The 20,786-nt window shown below is 53.4% G+C and overlaps 1 protein-coding gene and 1 long non-coding RNA gene across 2 annotated transcripts; both read left to right on the forward strand.

The window, feature by feature from the left end:
- The first annotated feature begins 4,862 nt into the window (after nt 1-4,862).
- LOC308529390 lies at nt 4,863-8,583 on the forward strand. Its single transcript, XR_013996766.1, has 3 exons — nt 4,863-5,625; nt 6,747-6,801; nt 6,871-8,583. It is a non-coding gene; the product is annotated as an uncharacterized lncRNA (long non-coding RNA).
- Nucleotides 8,584-8,728: 145 nt separating this feature from the next.
- On the forward strand, nt 8,729-10,417 carry BLOC1S4 (biogenesis of lysosomal organelles complex 1 subunit 4). The gene has a single exon (XM_081105465.1). It carries the CDS (start codon nt 8,847-8,849, stop codon nt 9,771-9,773), a length of 927 nt encoding a protein of 308 aa, XP_080961591.1. The 5' UTR covers nt 8,729-8,846; the 3' UTR covers nt 9,774-10,417.
- Nucleotides 10,418-20,786: the final 10,369 nt, after the last annotated feature.

A 20,786-nucleotide genomic window follows, 5' to 3' on the forward strand; every position in this document is an offset into this window, starting at 1 on the left:
GGCTCCTCCAGGGCCTCCAACTGAGCAGATTCCTGCTCCACAGACCAACCTCCTTGGTCCTCTGTGAGCCCGTCTCTGTGCCGGGCGCTGAGCGGATGCAGAATGCCCAGGCCTCGTGGTGACGTCCACAGCCACCGCTCAGTTCACAGCTTGGCGTGGGGGGAGGGGGTGGGACACCTGCATCCAGGTCCTCCTGAAGCCAGAGCCATGTCCAACCAGCAGTTTTTGTTTGCTGTTATTTTGATTGCCGAAGCTCTTTTTTTAAAATAAACCTTTATTGTTGAAAGTATTACATATGTCCCCCTTTGCCCCCCATGGATTCCCTCCACCCCACCCCACCCCGTACCTCAAGCCTTCACCACCCTGAAGTCTATGTCCATGGGTTATGCAGATGCATACAACACACAGCATTTTTAAAAATATGTTTTTATTGATTTCAGAGAGGAAGGGAGAGGGAGAGAGAGAGATAGAAACATCAATGATGAGAGAGAATCATTGATGGGCTGCCTCCTGCACGCTCCCCACTGGGGATGGAGCCCACAACTAAGGTACATGCCCTTGACGGGAATCGAACCTGGGACCCTTCAGTCCAGAGGCCGATGCTCTATCCACTGATCCAAACCAGCTAGGGCAGTGGTCGGCAAACTCATTAGTCAACAGAGCCAAATATCAACAGTACAACAACTGAAATTTCTTTTGAGAGCCAAATTTTTTAAACTTAAACTATATAGGTAGGTACATTGTTATTAAATTAATTAGGGTACTCCTAAGCTGGCCTTTGCTAAAAACGTCCTCAATCTGATTGAGGTATGTTTGCTGAGGTTGACAACCCCTTCCAACTCTCCCATCCACACTCGTCTTGTATACTTGTTTCATCTATCTCCTTTCGTTCATCCTCTCTGTATATCCAAACCATCTCAACATCCTTTCTCAATCCTCCACACTACATCTTCTTTCACTCCACAACGTTCCCTAAAATTAACTTAATAAACTTTACTTAAAGTTTTAAGTCAACTTGTCACTGTACGTTGGCGCCCCCATGTGGCATTTTGCAGAAGTACCACACTCAAGGGGCCAAAGAGCCACAGGTGGCTCGCGAGCCGCGGTTTGCTGACCACTGAGCTAGGGCAACAACCAGCATTTTTTTTTAAAAAAATTTTATTGCTTAAAGTATTACAAAGAGTATTACATATGTCTCCTTTTTTCCCGCCCTTAATCCCCCGGCCTCCCTTACCCCCCAGTGTCTTATGTCCATTGGTTATGCTTATATGCATGCATACAAGTCCTTCGGTTGATCTCTTACCACCCCCTCCTGCCCCCTACCCTCCTCAGCTTTCCCGCTGTAGTTTGACAGTCTGTTCGAGGCAGCTCTGCCTCTGTATCTATTTTTGTTCATAAGTTTATAATGGTCTCTTTTTTTAAAATATATTTTTATTGATTTTTTACAGAGAGGAAGGGAGAGGGACAGAGAGTCAGAAACATCGATGAGAGAGAAACATCGATCAGCTGCCTCCTGCACATCCCCCAGTGGGGATGTGCCCGCAACCCAGGTACATGCCCTTGACCGGAATCGAACCTGGGACCCTTCAGTCCGCAGGCTGACGCTCTATCCACTGAGCCAAACCGGTTTCGGCTATAATGGTCTTAATTATCCATGAGTGAGTGAGATCATGTGGTGTTTTTCCTTCATTGACTGGCGTATTTCACTTAGCATAATGTTCTCCAGTTCCATCCATGCCGTTGCAAATGGTAAGAGTTCCTTCTTTTTTACAGCAGCATAGTACTCCATCATGTAGATGTACCACAGTTTTCTAATCCATTCATCTACTGATGGGCACTTAGGCTGTTTCCAGATCCTAGCTATGGTGAATTGTGCTGCTATGAACATATGGGTGCATATATCCTTTCTGATTGGTGTTTCTGGTTTCTTGGGATATATTCCTAGAAGTGAGATCACAGGGTCAAATGGGAGTTCCATTTTTAGACTTTGTTTGTGACCCAATATGTGGGCAATTTTTTAATATGTCCCATGAGCCCTTGAGAAGAATGTATATTCCGTGGCTTTGTGGTGAAGTGTTCTGAAGATGTCAATTAAGTCCATCTGATCTAGTGAGTCATTTAGGATTGCTGTTTTTTTTGCTGATTGTTTGTCTAGAGGATTTATCCAGTGATGTCAGTGGTGTATTAAAGTCCCCTATTATGATTGTATTGTTGTCGATCTCTCCTTTGATATCTTCCAGTAGTTTTTTTATGTATTTGGGTGCTCCTGCATTGGGTGCATATATGTTTATCAGTGTTATATCTTCTTGTTGTATTGATCCCGTTAGTATTATGAAGTGGCCTTCCTTATCTCTTGTTATGGCCTTCACTTTGAGGTCTATTTTGTCCAATATAAGTATTGCTACCCCAGCTTTTTTTCATTTCCATTTGCCTGAAAGATATTTTTCCATCCCTTCACTTTCAGTCTGTGTGAGTCCCTTCTTCTGAGGTGGGTCTCTTGTAGACAGGAAATCTATGGGTTATGTTTTTTTATCCATTCAGCCACTCGATGTCTTTTGGTTGGAGCATTTAGTCCATTTACGTTTAAAGTTATTATTGAAAGGTACTTGTTTGTAGCCATTTCTTTTTTTGGTGGTTGTTTTCTTTCTGAGCTTTTTATTTCTTCTTTTCACACCAGTCCCTTTAGCATTTCCTGCATTGCTGGCTTGGTGGTGATAAACTCCCTTAGCCTTTTTTTTTTGTCTGTGAAGCTTCTTATTTCCCCTTCAATTTTGAATGATAGCCTTGCTGGATAGAGTATTCTTGGATTCAGTCCTTTGCTTTGCATCACTTTGTAAATTTTGTCCATTCTTTTCTGGCCTGATGTGTTTCTGTTGAGAAATCATTTGATAATCTAATGGGAGATCCCTTGAATGTAACTTTCCGTCTCTCTCTTGCAGCCTGTAAGATTCTCTCTTTGTCCTGAACATTTGCCATGGTAATTATGATGTGTCTTGGTGTGGGCCTTTTCGGGTTCACCTTGTTTGGGACTCTCTGTGCTTGTGTGATTTTTTTCTTCCCCACCTCAGGGAAGTTTTCTGATATTATTTCTTCAAATAGGTTTTCTAACCCTTGTTCATCTTCCTGTTGTTCTGGCACCCCTATTATTCGTATGTTGTTTCGTTTCATGTTGTCCCATAGCTCCCTTAGGCTCTCCTCCTGTCTTTTAATTATTTTTTCCAATTGCTGTTCAGTTTGGGTGTGTTTTGTTCCCCTGTCTTCTAATTCGCTAATTTGGTCCTCTGCTTCTCCTAGTCTACTGTTGAAACTTTCAATGGTGTTTTTTATTGCAGCTATATCACTCTTCATTTCTTCTTGGTTCTTAAATAATTTATTGATTTTTTCATCTGTTTCTTCTTGCTTCTTGCATTAGTTGTTGATTTTTTCCTCCATCCAGTTTATGCACTCTAGGACCCTTAATCTGAATTACCTTTCTGTCATGTTGCATGCCTCTGTATCACTTAGATCAGGGGTGGGCAAACTTTTTGACTCAAGGGCCACAATGGGTTCTTAAACTGGACCGGAGGGCCGGAACCAAAGCATGGATGGAGTGTTTGTGTGAACTAATATAAATTCAAAGTAAACATCATTACATAAAAGGGTACGGTCTTTTTTTTCAATAGTTTTATTCATTTCAAATGGGCCGGATTGGGCCCGCGGGCCGTAGTTTGCCCACGGCTGACTTAGATGCTTTTCTGGCAAGTCCTCCTTTTCTTTCCTTTGGGGGTTTCTTCGTCTACCCATGTTTGATCGCACTGCCATATCTAGATGTTGAGTTGTTCAGTGGCTGCTCCTTGGGTGTCAGTGGCTCCTCAAGCTGTGGTTGCTCCTTGGGCGGTTGTGGTAGCAGCTGCTCCTCAGTTGGTAGCAGCTCCTCTGGTGGGTGCTGTTCACAGCTGTGGTGGCTCCTCTGGCTAGTGGCGGGAGGCTTCACACACAGCTGCTGTTCCTCAGACAGAGGGTGTGGTGATCAGGAGGCTGCTGTTCCTTGAATGGGGGCGGGCTACAGACACAGCTGCTACTCCTTCGAATTGTTACTTTTAATCTCTTAAGCGGCCTCAGACCAAGGTGTTTTCCAATAGGGTGTGTCAACTGTCTTCCCCCCAGGCAAGGCAGATGTCTATGTGGCTGTGTGAGGGACTGACTGAGCCGAGGAGACTTGGAGTGTCTGCCTTCTGAGCTCTGCCCCCTGAGTCCCCAGTGCTGGCTTCTGCTCTCACAGTTCCAGTCCACTTCACCCTCCCTCTGCCAGAACACAAGGTGGGTGGCTCCACAGGGAATGTTTGTGCCTTGGCCCTTTAAGAGGGTGCCTGAACTTTCAGCTGCCACTCCCTGGCAGACAGCACCCCACTGCTTTTCACAGCTTGATGTTATATGGATACCTTCCTCAGTTTGGTGCTCTCTGCTAGGGACCCAGCTCTGGGATTAGATCCCAGAATTCTCAGTGGCACCTCCCCCCCTCCCTACCTTCACCACCGGCTGAGATATCTCTCTGGGACTTCAGTTCCCCTCTGTGGGTCACGTCTCTGCCCCTCCTACCAGTCTCCATGCCGGCTCCACCTTCGGCCCTTGGGTATCAGGGTTTTCTCCTGTGAGTTTTCCGTTGATTATTCAGGAAGCCTTCTTGTATTTCAGTTGTAATTCCAGCTTGTTCCTGGGAGCATGACCATGCAGCATCCTCCTACTCTGCCACCATTTTTAATCCTCAACCAGCATTTTTTAATGATTGCATGGAATTCGGTGGAAGGAGGGTACCATCACTTGACCATTATTAACATATAGTGTGGTGTTCAGTGTTCACCATAGCAACCAGTCATTCCTCCAGTCGATTTGCATATTAGCCTTTTATTATATAGGAGATAGTGTGGTGGGCAATTACACAGACACGAGCAGAGCAAGGACCAGGTGCAGGAGGTCACCAGGGTGGCTAGCAACCGGCAAAACTGGAAAACAAGGACCTCACCCCAGGGTTACCTTTCCTCCCCTAGCACATCGCTGGTCACATGGTTTAGACCCATGACTCCTCCTTCCCAAAGATAACATCTACCCTGGCCTGTTGGGCTCAGTGGATAGAGCACTGGCCTGTGGACTGAAGGATCCAGGGCTTGATTCCGGACAAGAGCTCGGACCTTGGTTGAGGACTTGATCCCCGGCAGGCAGAGGCGGGAAGCAACCAACCAATGTGTCTCTCTCACATCGATGTTTCTCTCTCTCCCTCTCACTTCCATGTCTCTAAAAACCAATAAAAAACTATCCGAGGGTGAGGGTTAATAAGACATTTAAAAAATAAAGATAACACCTAAGCCTCTATTGTTTTTTAGCTCCAGGCCCAAAAAAGCAGCAAAACCAGACAAGTGACACCTTGGCTGCCTCAGAACCAGCTGCAGTGAGGAAGGACCAGTGGCAGTGAGGAAGGACCAGCTGCAGTGAGGAAGGACCAATGAGGAAGGACCAGTGAGGAAGGACCAGTGAGGAAGGACCAGCTGCAGTGAGGAAGGACCAATGAGGAAGAACCAGTGAGGAAGGACCAGTGAGGAAGGACCAGTGAGGGAGGACCAGTGAGGAAGGACCAGTGAGGGAGGTCCAGTGAGGAAGGACAAGCTGCAGTGAGGAAGGACCAGTGAGGAAGAACCAGTGAGGAAGGACCAGTGAGGGAGGACCAGTGAGGAAGGACCAGTGAGGGAGGACCAGCGGCAATGAGGAAGGACCAGTGAGGAAGAACCAGTGAGGAAGGGCCAGTGAGGAAGGACCAGTGAGGAAGGACCAGTGAGGAAGGGCCAGTGAGGAAGGACCAGTGAGGAAGGACCAGTGAGGAAGAACCAGTGAGGAAGGACCAGTGAGGGAGGACCAGTGAGGGAGGACCAGCGGCAATGAGGAAGGACCAGTGAGGAAGGACCAATGAGGAAGGACCAGTGAGGGAGGACCAGTGAGGAAGGACCAGTGAGGAAGGGCCAGTGAGGAAGGACCAGTGAGGAAGAACCAGTGAGGAAGGACCAGTGAGGGAGGACCAGTGAGGGAGGACCAGTGAGGAAGAACCAGTGAGGGAGGACCAGTGAGGAAGGACCAGTGAGGGAGGACCAGTGAGGGAGGACCAGTGAGGAAGAACCAGTGAGGGAGGACCAGTGAGGAAGGACCAGTGAGGGAGGACCAGTGAGGAAGGACCAGTGAGGGAGGACCAGTGAGGGAGGACCAGTGAGGAAGGACCAGTGAGGAAGGACCAGTGAGGAAGAACCAGTGAGGAAGGACCAGTGAGGGAGGACCAGTGAGGAAGAACCAGTGAGGAAGGACCAGTGAGGGAGGACCAGTGAGGGAGGACCAGTGAGGAAGGACCAGTGAGGAAGAACCAGTGAGGAAGGACCAGTGAGGGAGGACCAGTGAGGGAGGACCAGTGAGGAAGAACCAGTGAGGAAGAACCAGTGAGGAAGGACCAGTGAGGGAGGACCAGCTGCAGTGAGGAAGGACCAGTGAGGGAGGACCAGCGGCAATGAGGAAGGACCAGTGAGGAAGAACCAGTGAGGAAGGGCCAGTGAGGAAGGACCAGTGAGGAAGGACCAGTGAGGGAGGACCAGTGAGGAAGAACCAGTGAGGAAGAACCAGTGAGGAAGGACCAGTGAGGGAGGACCAGCTGCAGTGAGGAAGGACCAGTGAGGGAGGACCAGCGGCAATGAGGAAGGACCAGTGAGGAAGAACCAGTGAGGAAGGGCCAGTGAGGGAGGACCAGTGAGGAAGGACCAGTGAGGAAGGACCAGTGAGGGAGGACCAGTGAGGAAGGACCAGTGAGGGAGGACCAGCTGCAGTGAGGGAGGACCAGCAGGAATGAGGAAGGACAAGCTGCAGTGAGGAAGGACCAGTGAGGAAGGACCAGTGAGGGAGGACCAGTGAGGGAGGACCAGCTGCAGTGAGGAAGGACCAGCAGGAATGAGGAAGGACAAGCTGCAGTGAGGAAGGACCAGTGAGGAAGGGCCAATGGCTGTGACCAATCAATAGAAACCTGATCCTGAAAGAGCACCTGGAGGGCTGATGGGTAGTCTATTGAGACCCTCCCCTGGGACCTCCCCTCAGACTCCCACCTGCAACAGAGCAATGAGCACCCTCAGCACAGAGGACCCCGCTGTGGGTTCTCCCTCCTGGGAGCACGACCTCGCCCTTCCCTTCCCCTATTCCCCACAGACACGCCCCTCCTAAACTCCAAGGGACCTCTGAGACCTGCAGCCAGGGGAGCACTGGGCAGTGGCAGCTCATCCCAGCTCACCACTGGACCGCTCTCCAAGGCCCCTTTTCTCTGGCTTCCCGGTGAGCCAGAGCAGCCCACCTGGGCTCTCCGGTGGCTTCTCAGCTGGGCCCTTCCTTGTCTCACTGTCCTGAGTCTGCTTTTGCTGCGGCCAATGCCTTCTTACTTGATTTGCTGCATTTTGTCTCTTGATGAAATCTTTTCTTCAAGGTGACGAGAACCAAGGTCTCATCATCTCACTGGTAACAATAGCTCCTACTTTGTTTTTTTATAAGTATGCTACAGTCACACTGGCCAGTTTGGTTCAGTGGTTAGAGCATCATCCCGCAGACCAAAAGGTCCTGGGTTCAATTACCAGTCAAGGGTTCGTACCTCAGGTTCGACCCCGAGCCCCCGTCAGAGTGGGAGCAGGAGGCAACCAATCAATGTGTCTCTCTCACATTGATGTTTCTCTCTCTAAAAAAAAGTCCCTCCTTCCCTTCCTTCTACTCTCTAAGATTTTTTTTAAAAGTATGCTAGTTAATATTTTCATTCATAAATCTTTTATCTTAAGCTCAGATAATTTCTCCCAAATGAATCTCATTTAACCTAGGATTATTAGGTAAGAGGAGAATTTTTTTTTATTGTGGTAAAGATATATACCATAAAAGATACTATCTTAACCATTTGTAAACGTTCAGCTCAGTAGTGTTAAGTATATTCATCTTGCTGTGCAACCTATGCCCAGAACTCTTTCATCTTGCAAAACTGGAACTCCATACCCGTTAAACAGCACCCCCGCCCCAAGCGCCTGGCAAACGCTGTCCTATTTTCTCTATGATTTGACTACCCTAGGACCTCATGTAAGGGGAGGGGGGTCCTTATAGCATTTGTCTTATGTAATGGCTCATCTCACTGAGCCCAATGCCCTCAAGGTTATCCCTATTGTAGCACATGTCAGAATTTCGGTCCTTTTTAAGGCTGAATGCTAGTTCTTTGTGTGGATAGAATACATGTTGCTTATCCATTCATCCATGGATGGACACTAGGGTTGCTTCCAGAGTATTTGTGGGTTTTTTATTTGTTTTGCTTGATTTAACCAAGGTCAAGTGTCTCCCCACTATAATGCTTGGGAATTGCTCCAGGGAGCGCCCTGGGCTGTCACCAGCGACCCCTGCTGATGATTTGCAGAATCGGTCCTTGGCTGATAAGCACTCTCATCTCTAGGTAACATGCTATCAATTTCTCGACGCCTAGGAAGAAGTTCGAGGCAGAACTTTTGGATCGTCGGTCCACCGCTGTGTCACCCGGTGCCTAGAACAGTGCCTGGTATACAGTAGGAGCTAAGCGATACTGATAAATAAAAACACCTGCGATAAAATAAAATTTTAAAACGGTTTAAAGAGAACTGGCATAGCCCAAGTTTCTAAGCCAGGAACTTCCGTTTGAGCTATCTGCCTTGGTAAGCAGACACAGTTAATTTAAATTTAATTTGCACACTTTAATTGGCCCTTGTTCTTTGACGGAGTAGTAAGCAACAGCCGTGTCCGAGCAAGAAGCAGCTAGGGGCGGGAGGGAACCCTTCCCGGCCCTGGGCATGCGCGTTACCCTCATCTGGATGGAGGCGACGTGGGTGTATGGATGTGCAAACACGAATCCACTTGTGCACTTAGGGTGTGCGCACTTCACTGCACCGCCAAACCTTCCTTCGGAACTGGGGTTCGGGCTGAGCGCGTGCACACCGAGACCACAGCGCGCGTGTGCGTGCGCGTGCGCGTGCGGGCAGCCCGGAAGCAGGGGCGTTCTGTGCGTGCGCGTGCGCGCGGAGACCGGAAGCTGGCCGGCAGCCCGGAAGTCGCGGGCTATGGAGGGTCGCTCGGCGCGTCGCGGGCCATCTCGCGAGGGATCCGCGGAAGAAGCCGAGCCGCCGCTCGCCTCCTGGAGTGGGGACAGCGGCCACGTGTCGCAGAGCCACAGCATCGCCTCAGGGCCGTGGGAGGATGAGGGCCCGGACGGGGGCGCGCCGGGACGCGACCTGCCGCTGCTGCGCCGCGCCGCCGCGGGCTACGCCGCCGGCCTGCTGCCCGGGGCCGGGGCCGGGGCGCGGCCCGAGGTGCAGGCCCTGGACGCCAGCCTGGACGAGCTGCTCACCAGGGTGGACGAGTTCGTGGGCATGCTGGACATGCTGCGCGGCGACTCCTCCCACGTGGTCAGCGAGGGCGTGCCGCGCATCCACGCCAAGGCCACGGAGATGCGGCAGGTGTACGGCAAGATCGACCGGCTGGAGGCCTTCGTGGGCATGATCGGCGCCAGCGTGGCCCGGATGGAGGAGCAGGTCGCCAGGGCGGAGGCCGAGCTGGGCTCCTTCCCCAGCGCGTTCCGGAAACTCCTGCACACCCTCCCGGTGCCCTCCCTCTTCGCCAAGGCGCCCGCCAGCAGGCCCCCGCCCGCCGGCTACGAACCGCCCGTCCTGTTCCGCACCGAGGACCACTTTCCCGGCTGCAGCGAACGGCCTCTGATCTGAGCGGGCGGCCCCGCTGCGAGAGGACGCCGCCCTCGGCGGCCACCCCGAGTGTCGGTGACATCGGTTGGAGCCCTGGGAACAGGCCTGCGGGGTCGGGGTGCGGACGTGCACAGCTGGCTGATTGCACACCCCGTTTCTCGCCGTCTTCACCATGGTGTCACGGAGGAAGTCGGTCCTCTTTAAGTCTTCCGGTTCCCACCCGAAAGCTGCTCGGTCGGAGCGACCGGGGAAGCAGAATGAGTGGACCCCCCTGTGCGCCGTGGCGACACCGTCGCGGGTGTGGATTTTACGGCTCCACAAACGGCATCACCGTTTCGGGATTTACAGATTGATACCCTCCCTGGGAAAACGACTGAGCCGCCAAAGCCTTGTTAGAACTTGATCCGAATAGTGGTTCCGTTTCCCATCTGTTCTAGCGCCCGGTGGTAAGTGACTTAACATTCTGTTAACCCTGCCGTGTGGGCTGTAAACCGAAGGACGAGGTGCAGAGTCTGAGAAAATGAGCCGACCTATGGCAGCGAATTGTGCAGTTGCGTTGGAAAGAGTGGCCGTCCCACCTTCCCGTGCCCCGAGCCAACACGACCATACGGTGGGTGCCAACGTTTGGTTTGTAGCTTAAATCTTAATAAAGTTTGTAAATTTTATTGGAAACGCTTTTCTTCTGAAAAGGACGTTACCTGCCCCCGTTCCTGTTGGTTGGAAAGTGGACGTGCCGCTCCTGTGAGTTCAGGAGCGGGAGGAAGAGGCGGGCGAGTGCCTCCGTCAGACGGCGGAGGTGAGAAACTGACCCGACTCCTGTGTCAGAGCAGCAGATGTTCCTTTCCCGTCAACGTGAACATTTGTGGGGTGGAGACTGGTATTGGGTTTTGTTCCTTCGCCCTGACACCGTAGAGCCCTACAGATCGCTTGCAGGCACCACAGGCTTTGATCTCCGTCCTGACCTGCTTTATAAGCTGGTCCTCGGACAGCAGCCCTGCGTTTCTCAGAGATCTCTGAGGCCGATGCAGCGGGCCTCACTCTCACTGAGCTGTGTGCCCTGAACAGTGATCATGCAGTCTCCACCTTAGCTTTCTTGGGCTTTCTCTGTCGATACACATTTATATTTTTTATTCGAACAATTCACTGATTAAAAAACTGAAGGACTCCTGAATTCAGAGGCCAAAAGAACAAGTAACCTGTACTTAATATTCGGCAGCCACTGGGTACGTAAGTAGTGAGTGTAGTGAGTATATCCCTGCAATATATCCACTGGATGGGAAAATAGCTGCCTTGCATAACATCTGTGCTGCTAAAATGTTCTTTAAACTTGGGGGTAGTATTAAACAGCAGGTTTAGGACAAATTATGAAAAAATAGAATAATTTAAAAGAATATCTGCATAATGGACACCCTAAATTTCAGAAAGCAAAAGTTAATAGGTGTTTTATAAAGTGATACTTTCTTAAGTAGGAACATATAATGCTTAGAAACTTACTTTCATTACCTACAGAAGGAAATTAAAAGTATCGTAACCAGTAAAAGAATGAAATCAGCTTAACAGATTTTAAAGGCAGCGATGCCTAATTTTCTGGCAGTGTGCCCACCAGTCACACTGGAGCCAATGAACTTGTTCTTCGCTCACACCCAAGAGCACAGTAACCACCTGGGGTTTGCAGGAATCCGTAGGACTTGTCAGTCCCTGGGCCGCGCAGCACCCGGGAGTCAGTGTGCACTCACATAACATTGGGTACCACAGAGCTAGAAGCACCTGAGGCCTTTTCCTCCCCAGCCAGGACCTGCAGAAACATGCATCGGGTTGTGCGAGGAAGGGGGTCCTGGAGTCAGACAGCCTGGCGGGAACCTGCTGACATGAGGGAGGACCGATCAACAAAGGGCCAGACAGTAAGCAGACCTGCAGGCCTTGGGGTCACAGCTTGCAGAGCAGCGACAGGCGGTCTGTAGACAGGTGTGCAGACAGTGCGCGTAAGCTACTTATAAAAATGCGTTTCTTGAAACACGAGACACACTGAGAGGAAAAGCTAGTCATGGAGGGATTTCAGGTTTTACACGACCCGGCCAGACGGCTGTCGGGCAGCGTGGGAGATGGGAAGCTTTAGTTCCCAAGGCTTTTCGGAAGTGATGAGCAGAAAGATGCGCTCAGGACGGCGGACGGAGGTGGCCGCTCCTCTTGGACAGCACACACAAGGCATGAGGCAGGTGCGGCCCAGCTCGGGGACCCGTCTGCCTCGCAGCTCCCACTGTTCATTACCAGAAACTGCCGCATGGACTCTCGTGAGAGTCCCTCCTACTGATCTGTTCATGGCCAGAGCTGACATCCATTCTCAGTAAGGCTGCCGGCACCCCCCAGAGCATCCCCAATGCTCCTCCTCTGTCCACCCACTCGCCCCACCTCACCTGCCCACTGAGAAGTCTCCAAGCCACTCTCCACGGCAGGGGTCCTCAAACTTTTTAAACGGGGCCAGTTCACTGTCCCTCAGACCGTTGGAGGGCCGGACGATAGTTAAAAAAAAAAGCTATGACCAAATTCCTATGCACACTGCACATATCTTATTTTGAAGTAAAAAAACAAAACGGGAACAAATACAATATTTGTATTTGCATGTGGCCCGCGGGCCGTAGTTTGAGGACCCCTGCTCCACGGGGTACGCAGCAGCCAATGGATCTCGGGAAACCGTAAGTCAGATATATTGGGCTTTGCCGAAAACCTTCAATGGCTTCTCGTGATGTTAGAATAAAACCCAGGCTCTAATGTGGACGAAAGGGGGCCGCATCCTACACCTGACCAGCTCAGGGGCGGCCGGCGTGGTGGCCTCGTGAACTCAGAGACCGTAAGTAGCCACACAGGCTGGTCTGAAGTTAAACTTTCTAACGACAAGTGTGTCCCGGTGGGCGCTAACCACCAACTCTCCTAAACCCACCAGCGTAAAAGAAGTGTGTGTGTCTCTCCATGTTCCTGTTTTTTAAAAAATGTATTTTATTGATTTTTTACAGAGAGGAAGGGAGAGGGATAGAGAGTTAGAAACATCGATCAGCTGCCTCCTGCACGCCCCCTACTGGGGATGTGTCCGCAACCAAGGTACATGCCCTTGACCGGAATCAAACCTGGGACCTTTCAGTCCACAGGACGACGCTCTATCCACTGAGCCAATCGGGTCAGGGCTCCATGCTCCTTTTTAGCCAGGCTCAGAAATGCCCCGGCCTTGCTTCCTCCCTAATCTATTGCCAGTGGGTTTCACGGAACCACCTTAAGTCTTCCCTTTGATGCTGATGTGTTAAATAAGCGGTAACACTGCCATTTCCCGCCCATCCTCTCAGCCCATTGAGATTTTGCTTCCTGGCAGTTTTCAGTTTGGCTCAAATAAACTCAAAAATTCCCTAGAGGTTGGACGTTCTTACATCGGCACAGGGTCTGCCGCCCCTGTCTCGGCCTCTCTCCGCTCAGGCCCCTCCCGCGGAACTTGCTCCTGGAAGATGCCCGCTGCGCTCCTGCGTAGCACTTGCCACAGTTGTGTCCGTGCCATGTAATTGCCCACGGCCGGCGGGACTCGGTCCATCTGCCCGCCCTCGCCCGTGTTCCCAACAGGTAACCAGGCCCGGCACCCTCCGCAGCCGGTGGAGTGAGTGGAAGGCTAGACAAAGCCTGGGCACCCCGGAAGGAATGGGCGACATGCAGAAAGGCAAACACAGCAATTCAGTCAAACGTGTGCGGGGAAACCAAGCCCCGTGGCGGCTGAGGGCACAAAGCTGGGCCTGCCCGTGGGAGGGAAGGTCAGACGCCAGCGGGGTCCAGCCCAGGGTCCCGGTCGAGCGGGCGTGGTACATCTGCAGGCCTCCCCGTGGGCTGCAGGAGGGCCTGCCCCACTCCCACCCCGGAACTGCAGGCCTGCCTGCCTTTTACTTGCCAAAGGGTTCGAAATCACGGGTTAGAGAACACTTCACTGGCTGGTGTTGCTGGTGGGGTAGAGCAGCTTCCTGTGCACCAAACGGTCTGGGTTCGATTCCCAATCCGGGCACATACCCAGGCTGTGGGTTCCCTGTGGGAGTGTGTGCCGGAGGCAACCAACTGCTTCTCTCCCTCTCCCTTCTCTCTCTGCAGTCAGTGAAAAACATCGTCGGGTGAGGATTAAAATCCAAAAAACATTTCAAACACCTAAATCCTAGTCCCAGTAACGGGAGGAAATGCATTTCTGTTAGAGTGATTCTTCCTCATGGGCATCCTCTAAGGGGGGTACGCGCGGGGTCAGACCCTGGGTTGGGGGAAGGGCCTAGGGATGCTCCAGGCCCCCCGGCAGGAGTCGAGTGGCTGCAGGAGCCGCCCCTGCCCAGCAGGGGGCGCTGGCGGAGCAGAAAAGCCGCTTGGAAGCCGCTGGTCCACCAGCCTCCAGCAGCCATGACCTGGGCGCTGGCGCTTCAGAGCTACCCGGCCTGTCCCCCCTGAAGGGCTGGCCCACCGTGTGGGACCCCTGCGCACCCCAAGGCTGCGCTTCTTGCTTGGGGCGTGGGAGGGAGGAGGGCGGGATGGGGGCGCCCACTCTGGCCGGACTCAGAGGAGCCATGTCCCTCCCCCTTCCTGCTGTTCTTGCCCGGCTCTCCCTGGGAAGGAGCGTGCTCATTCACTGTTCGCTTGTTTTTCCGTCTCCCAGCAACAAGGAGCGTGGCCTTTTCTGCTGTGTGTGCCCCTGACCCAGGCCCCTGCGGCCGCGGGGCACAGAGCAGGCCCTGCAAGGCCTCCGGAATGAATGGCAGCCCGTCCCCAGGAGCCCGGGGAGGGCGGCGTCCCACGGCCGCTTGGGTGTTGCTTAGCGCCTGTCCTGGCAGAGCCAGAACACCTGCTTCAGTGTTTTCTCAGGGGAAACAGGCAGACTTACCCCGCCCCTGTGGCCCCCGCCCCACCCCCGCCTCCCGGAGTATCTGTCACAGTTTGGAGGCTGCGGAGATGCTTCCCGGCAGCCGTGTCACTGTTACTTGAGATAAGAGCCAGCAGGATGGGAGGCTTTGCAGGGCGGTGGGGACGGGAGGGGGCGGGGGGGGGGGCCGGGATTGTTAGTGATGAGATGTGGGGGGGGAGGGGGTTGGGGACAAGATTGTTCAAGGCGTTTAGGTAGGAAATGTGTTCTTTTTAAAAAATACAGTATATTTATATTAATTTCAGGGAGAGGGAGAGAGAGAGAGAGACATCAGTGATGAGAGAGAATCACGGATCGGCTGCCTCCTGCACGCCCCACACTGGGGATCGAGCCCACAACCCCGGCCTGTGCCCTTAACTGGATTCAAATCTGGGACCCTTCAGTCTGCAGGGCTCTATCCAGTGAGCCAAACCAGCTAGGGCGTAAGTGTTCTTATTATTCCATTAATTTAAACAATGTCATCATTGTTTTTACTTTTTAAAATTTGTGGTAAAACACACATAACGCAAACTTACCACTTTCACCATCTCTCAGTGCGCAGTTCAGTGGCATTAAGTGCATTCACATCGTTGTGCAACCTCCACCACCATCTCTGCAACGATTTCATCTTCCCAAACCCAGACTCTGTCCCCATTACACAACCCCCGCCCCGCCCCGCCCCACCAGCTACTGCCTGTCTCTCTGGCTCTGACTCCCCTAAGGACCCCCCATGAATGCCATCGTGGTCCGTGTCCTGCGTGACAGGCCTATTTCACTGAGCCTAATGTGTTCCCGGCCCATACGTGTTGTAGCCGGTGTCAGAGTTTCCTTCCTTTTTAAAAAAATATATTTTATTGTTTTTTTACAGAGAGGAAAGGAGAGGGTTAAAGAATTAGAAATATCGATCAGCTGCCTCCTGCACGCACCCCACTGGGGATGTGCCCGCAACCAAGGTACATGCCCTTGACCGGAATCGAACCTGGGACCCTTCAGTCCGCAGGCCGACGCTCTATCCACTGAGCCAAACCGGTTAAGGCTCCTTCCTTTTTAAAAAAAAAAATATATATATTTGTATTGATTTCAGAGAGGAATGGAGAAGGAGAAAGAAATAGGTCAATGCTATACCACTGAGCCACGCCAGCTGGGCCTTCCTCCCTTTTCATGGCTGAATCATATTCCACTGTGTGTGTAGATCAGTGATGGCGAACCTATGACACGCGTGTCAGAGGTGACACGCGAACTCATTTTTTTGGTTGATTTTTCTTTGTTAAATGGCATTTAAATATATAAAATAAATATCAAAAATATAAGTCTTTGCTTTACTATGGTTGCAAATATAAAAAATTTCTGTATGTGACACGGCACCAGAGTGAAGTTAGGGTTTTCAAATGCTGCCACGCCGAGCTCAGAAGGTTCGCCATCACTGGTGTAGATGGGCCACATTTTCTTTGTCCTTCACCTGTGGAGGGACACTGGGTTGCTTCTATCTTTTGGCTCCTGCGAATAACACTGCTGTGAACACGGGGTATAAGTATCTCTCTTAGACCCTGCTTTCAATTGTGGGGGTTTATACCCAGAAGTTGAATTTCTGGACTACATGATAATTCTATTTTGGGGGGAACCGCCATACTGTTTGGCACAGCAGCTGCCCCACATTTTATTCCCACCAACAGTGCACAGGGTTCCAATTCCTCCACGCCCCCCAACATTTGTTATTTATTTGTATTTTTTTATAATGGCCGTACTAATGGGTGTTCGATGGTAAAAAGGCAGAGTTTTTTCAGGGTAGATGATGATGATGGTGATGGTGATGGTGGAGATGGTGGTGATGGAGACGGTGGTGATGGAGACGGTGATGATGGAGATGGTGGTGATGGAGATGGTGGTGGTGATGGGGATGGGGATGGTGGAGATGATGGTGATGGAGATGGTGGTGATGATGGGGATGGGGATGGTAGAGATGGTGGTGATGAAGATGGTGGTGATGGAGATGGTGGTGGGGATGGGGATGGGGATGGTGGAGAGGGTGGTGATGGAGATGGTGGTGATGGAGATGGTGATGGAGATGGTGGTGATGATGGGGATGGTGGTGATGGAGATGGTGGTGATGATGGGGATGGGGATGGTGGAGATGGTGGTGATGGAGATGGTGGTGATGATGGGGATGGTGGTGATGGAGATGGTGGTGATGGAGATGGTGGTGATGATGGGGATGGGGATGGTAGAGATGGTGGTGATGGAGATGGTGGTGGTGATGGGGATGGGGATGGTGGAGAGGGTGGTGATGGAGATGGTGGTGGTGATGGGGATGGGGATGGTGGAGATGATGGTGATGGAGATGGTGGTGATGATGGGGATGGTGGTGATGGAGATGGTGATGGAAATGGTGGTGATGATGGGGATGGTGGTGATGGAGATGGTGGTGATGATGGGGATGGGGATGGTGGAGATGGTGGTGATGGAGATGGTGGTGATGATGGGGATGGTGGTGATGGAGATGGTGGTGATGGAGATGGTGGTGATGATGGGGATGGGGATGGTAGAGATGGTGGTGATGGAGATGGTGGTGGTGATGGGGATGGGGATGGTGGAGAGAGTGGTGATGGAGATGGTGGTGATGGAGATGGTAGTGGTGATGGGGATGGGGATGGTGGAGATGGTGGTGATGGAGATGGTGGTGATGATGGGGAGGGGGATGGTGGAGAGGGTGGTGATGGAGAGGGTGGTGATGGAGATGGTGGTGATGGAGATGGTGGTGGTGATGGGGATGGGGATGGTGGAGATGGTGGTGATGGAGATGGTGGTGATGGAGATGGTGGTGGTGATGGGGATGGGGATGGGGATGGTGGAGATGGTGGTGATGGAGATGGTGGTGATGATGGGGATGGTGATGGTGGAGATGGTGGTGATGGAGACGGTGATGAAGGAGATGATGGTGAAGGAGATGGTGGTGATGGAGACGGTGATGATGGAGATGGTGGTGATGGAGACGGTGGTGATGGAGATGGTGGTGATGGAGACGGTGGTGATGGAGATGGTGGTGATGGAGACGGTGATGATGGAGATGGTGGTGATGGAGATGGTTGTGATGGAGACAGTGATGATGGAGACAGTGATGATGGAGACGGTGGTGATGGAGATGGTGGTGATGGAGATGGTGGTGATGGAGACGGTGATGATGGAGATCGTGGTCTCCTCTGGCTTGGGCGTGGGCTTCTTTCTGCTCACTTTGGGTTGATTCTGCTCTTCTTTTCCAGTTTCCTAAGGTAGAAGCTTAGGCGATTGGCTTTAGATCTGTCTTCTGAAATATGCACTCCATGCTCTCCATGGGCCGCCCCCACCACAGCTTCTGGTACATTGTCCTTTCGGTTTCGGTTTCGTTTAGTTCAAAACACTTTCAGATTTCACTTTAGGTTTCTTCTTCCACCCATGTGTTATTTAGAAGAGTGCTGTCCACTCTCCGAGTGTGTTGGGGGGGGATCCATATCTCTCTCTCTCTCTCTCTCTCTCTCTCTCTCTCTCTCTCTCTCTCTCGGCTGTTGATTCCTCATTTCATTCCATTGTGGTCTGAGAGCACAGTGATTCCCACCCTTTTAGATGAAGGTGCGCTCACAGTCTGTGGACAAGGTCTGTCCTGGTGCATGTTCCATGTGAGCTTGAGAAGAACGTGCCTTCTGCTGTGATTGGACGAAGTGGACTCAGAGTTTTTATTTATTTTCCCTTTGTATTTTGAAGTAGTTTAATTTTGGGTTTTTGGGTTTTTTTGTAAATATATTTTTATTGATTTCAGAGAGGAAGGGAGAGGGAGAGAGAGAAACATCAATAATGAGAGAGAAGCATTGATCGCTGCCTCCTGCATGCCCCACACTGGGGATCAAGCCCACAACCCGGGCCTGTGCCCTGACCAGGAACTGAACCATGACCTCCTGGTTCATAGGTCAAGGCTCAGCCACTGAGTCACAGCTGGGCTTGAAGTAGTTTTAAACATGTATAGAGGTTGCAGAAATATTCAGAGAGCTCTCCCCCACCCCGCCCCTGCCTCTCACATAACCATCGTGCACCGACCAGGCCCAGGATGCTGGCATTGGCACCGTCCTGCTCACCAAACGCTGCTCGGCGCCCTCCCATGGGCTGCTGGCCTGACGCCCACAGCCTGCGGATCCTGGCACCGTGTTCTGCTGATGACCCATCCAGATAGTGGGGGCCTCTGAGGCCCTGACAGTGGAAGCTGGGGGAGGACAGGGGGCTGGTGGGGCCTCCCAAGCCACATCTCACACTGTGGCCTTCACCCTGGGGACAGCGGGAGCCACAGAGTGGCCTTCCCACGGACGTCAGAGCAGTTTGACCCTGTGGACACCCCACAGGCACGCAGCGGGGAGCAGGTCCGGCAAGGAGCAGGCGCAGCCCGTCGTGACCGCAGAGGTGGCCGAGGGCGTCACTGATAGGGGCTGGGGGTCACCAGGATGACGGGGGTGTGAGGACACAATGTGCATAGGTCACTTGCTGTGCCAGACCCTGCCAAGGTCCAAGAGTTTGCTCACGTGGCCCAGGAGCCGCAGGGTCAGGCTCCGCAGTCAGCGCAGGGGCTCGGGCCCTGCCTCCGGGACATCCCGGCTCTGGCCACGAGGGGGCGGTGTGGCGCAGCTGGGCCGGCGCTGACGGCCTCCGCCAGTTACTGCAAATGTCTGGTCTCAGGTTCCTCCTCGGGAGGCTGTGATGGGACTCCTGAGCTCAGCGAAAACCTGGGGCGGCCCGAGCGGGCGGGCCGGGGGGTGCAGTGCGCGGTGGGCTGTATCTTCCTACAGCCCCGCCCGTGCGCCCTCCTCACACCCGGACCAGGACACGTCCCGCCGGGCAGGGGCGGGTCTAGGTCCCGCTCCTCGGAGCGCCCCTCCACCGCCTCCACCTTTGGGGGCGCTGGCCGCCTGCTGTGCGGAAGCCCAGGCTGGCCGCAGCCAGAGGATCGGCCGCAGGGGACAGGCAGCGCGCACGGGCTGCCAGGGTGAGAAGCCTCCGGATTCCTGCTGAGGGCGGAGAGTCCACAGGACCTGGGAGCGCCACCAGTGGCCTTTCAGCCGCGAGGTTGGGGTCGGGGTGACTTGCTCCACATCCGGGATGCACAGCCTGGGGGCGCTGCTGCACACAGCCCACCCGGGGCGCCCACCCGGGGTCCGGAGCGAGTGGGGTTTCTGTATGGGCCTAGAACACGCAGACCCCACCCACCTGCCCACACACCCCGTCCACTCACACCCGTGATGCTCACACACAGGCACACACGCCCCTCGGGGGTGGAACACGCAGCCGCGGGCGCGGGCGCACCTGGGCTCCGAGCTCCGTTACTCACCAGCTGTGACCCTGCAGGGTGCTCTCCGACCTCAGGATCCCCCTCTGCAGAACCGGGCGGCTGCTGAGGGGCTCCGGCAGCGCTGCTGGCCTTGACCCACCTCCACCTTCCATCGGGGAGCTAAATATCGCTCTCCCGCCTTCCCTTCGGGGAGAGGGGAGGAGGGAGGAAGACGTGTGTGAATTCCCGGGGAAGACAGGGTCTGTGGACTATACATGTAGCTCACCATGTCTGTCCGCGCTCTGGCTGTGCCCAGCCCCCCGCGACCCGCCGCCCCAGGAAGGTCGCAGATGGATGGCCTGGCGCGGCCTCTGCCCAGGGGGGGCCGGGCTCCCCCTAAGAAAGGCCCGTTTCTTCCTGGCGGCACTCGTGGCCCGGCCACCGGCGCTCAATGAGTCTCCTGAGCCCCTGGACACACTCAGGCCCTCTGTGTGCCCGGCTCCCCGGACGCTCACAATGCGGCCCTGTTCTCCCCACGCCCGCCGCCCGCTGCCCGCTGCCCGCCGCGGGGCGCCGTGCCAGCCCGGGGAGGATGCCGCCTGGCTTCCCGGGTCGCGCTGTGTGTGGCCTGAGACAGGCACCCTGCGCTGGCCGCCCCTCGGGTCAGGGGGCGATTTGTGAAGAGCAAACCCTCCCTGGAGCACGGGCTCCCCTTCCCCTCCCTCCGCACGGGCCTCTGCACAGCTCCTGCCTCCTCCTGAGGCTCAGTGCCTCCTCCTCCTCCTCCTCCTCCTCCTCCTCCTCCTCCTCTTCCTCGGACCCGGACCGCTGACGCGGACCCTGT

This window comes from Myotis nattereri (assembly GCF_964212035.1).
Source record: "Myotis nattereri genome assembly, chromosome: 1".
NCBI lineage: Eukaryota > Metazoa > Chordata > Mammalia > Chiroptera > Vespertilionidae > Myotis > Myotis nattereri.

What these genes read in the sequence shown, in the direction of transcription:
- BLOC1S4 (XM_081105465.1), top strand. Translation starts at nt 8,847, where the DNA reads ATGCGCGTTACCCTCATCTGGATGGAGGCGACGTGGGTGTATGGATGT.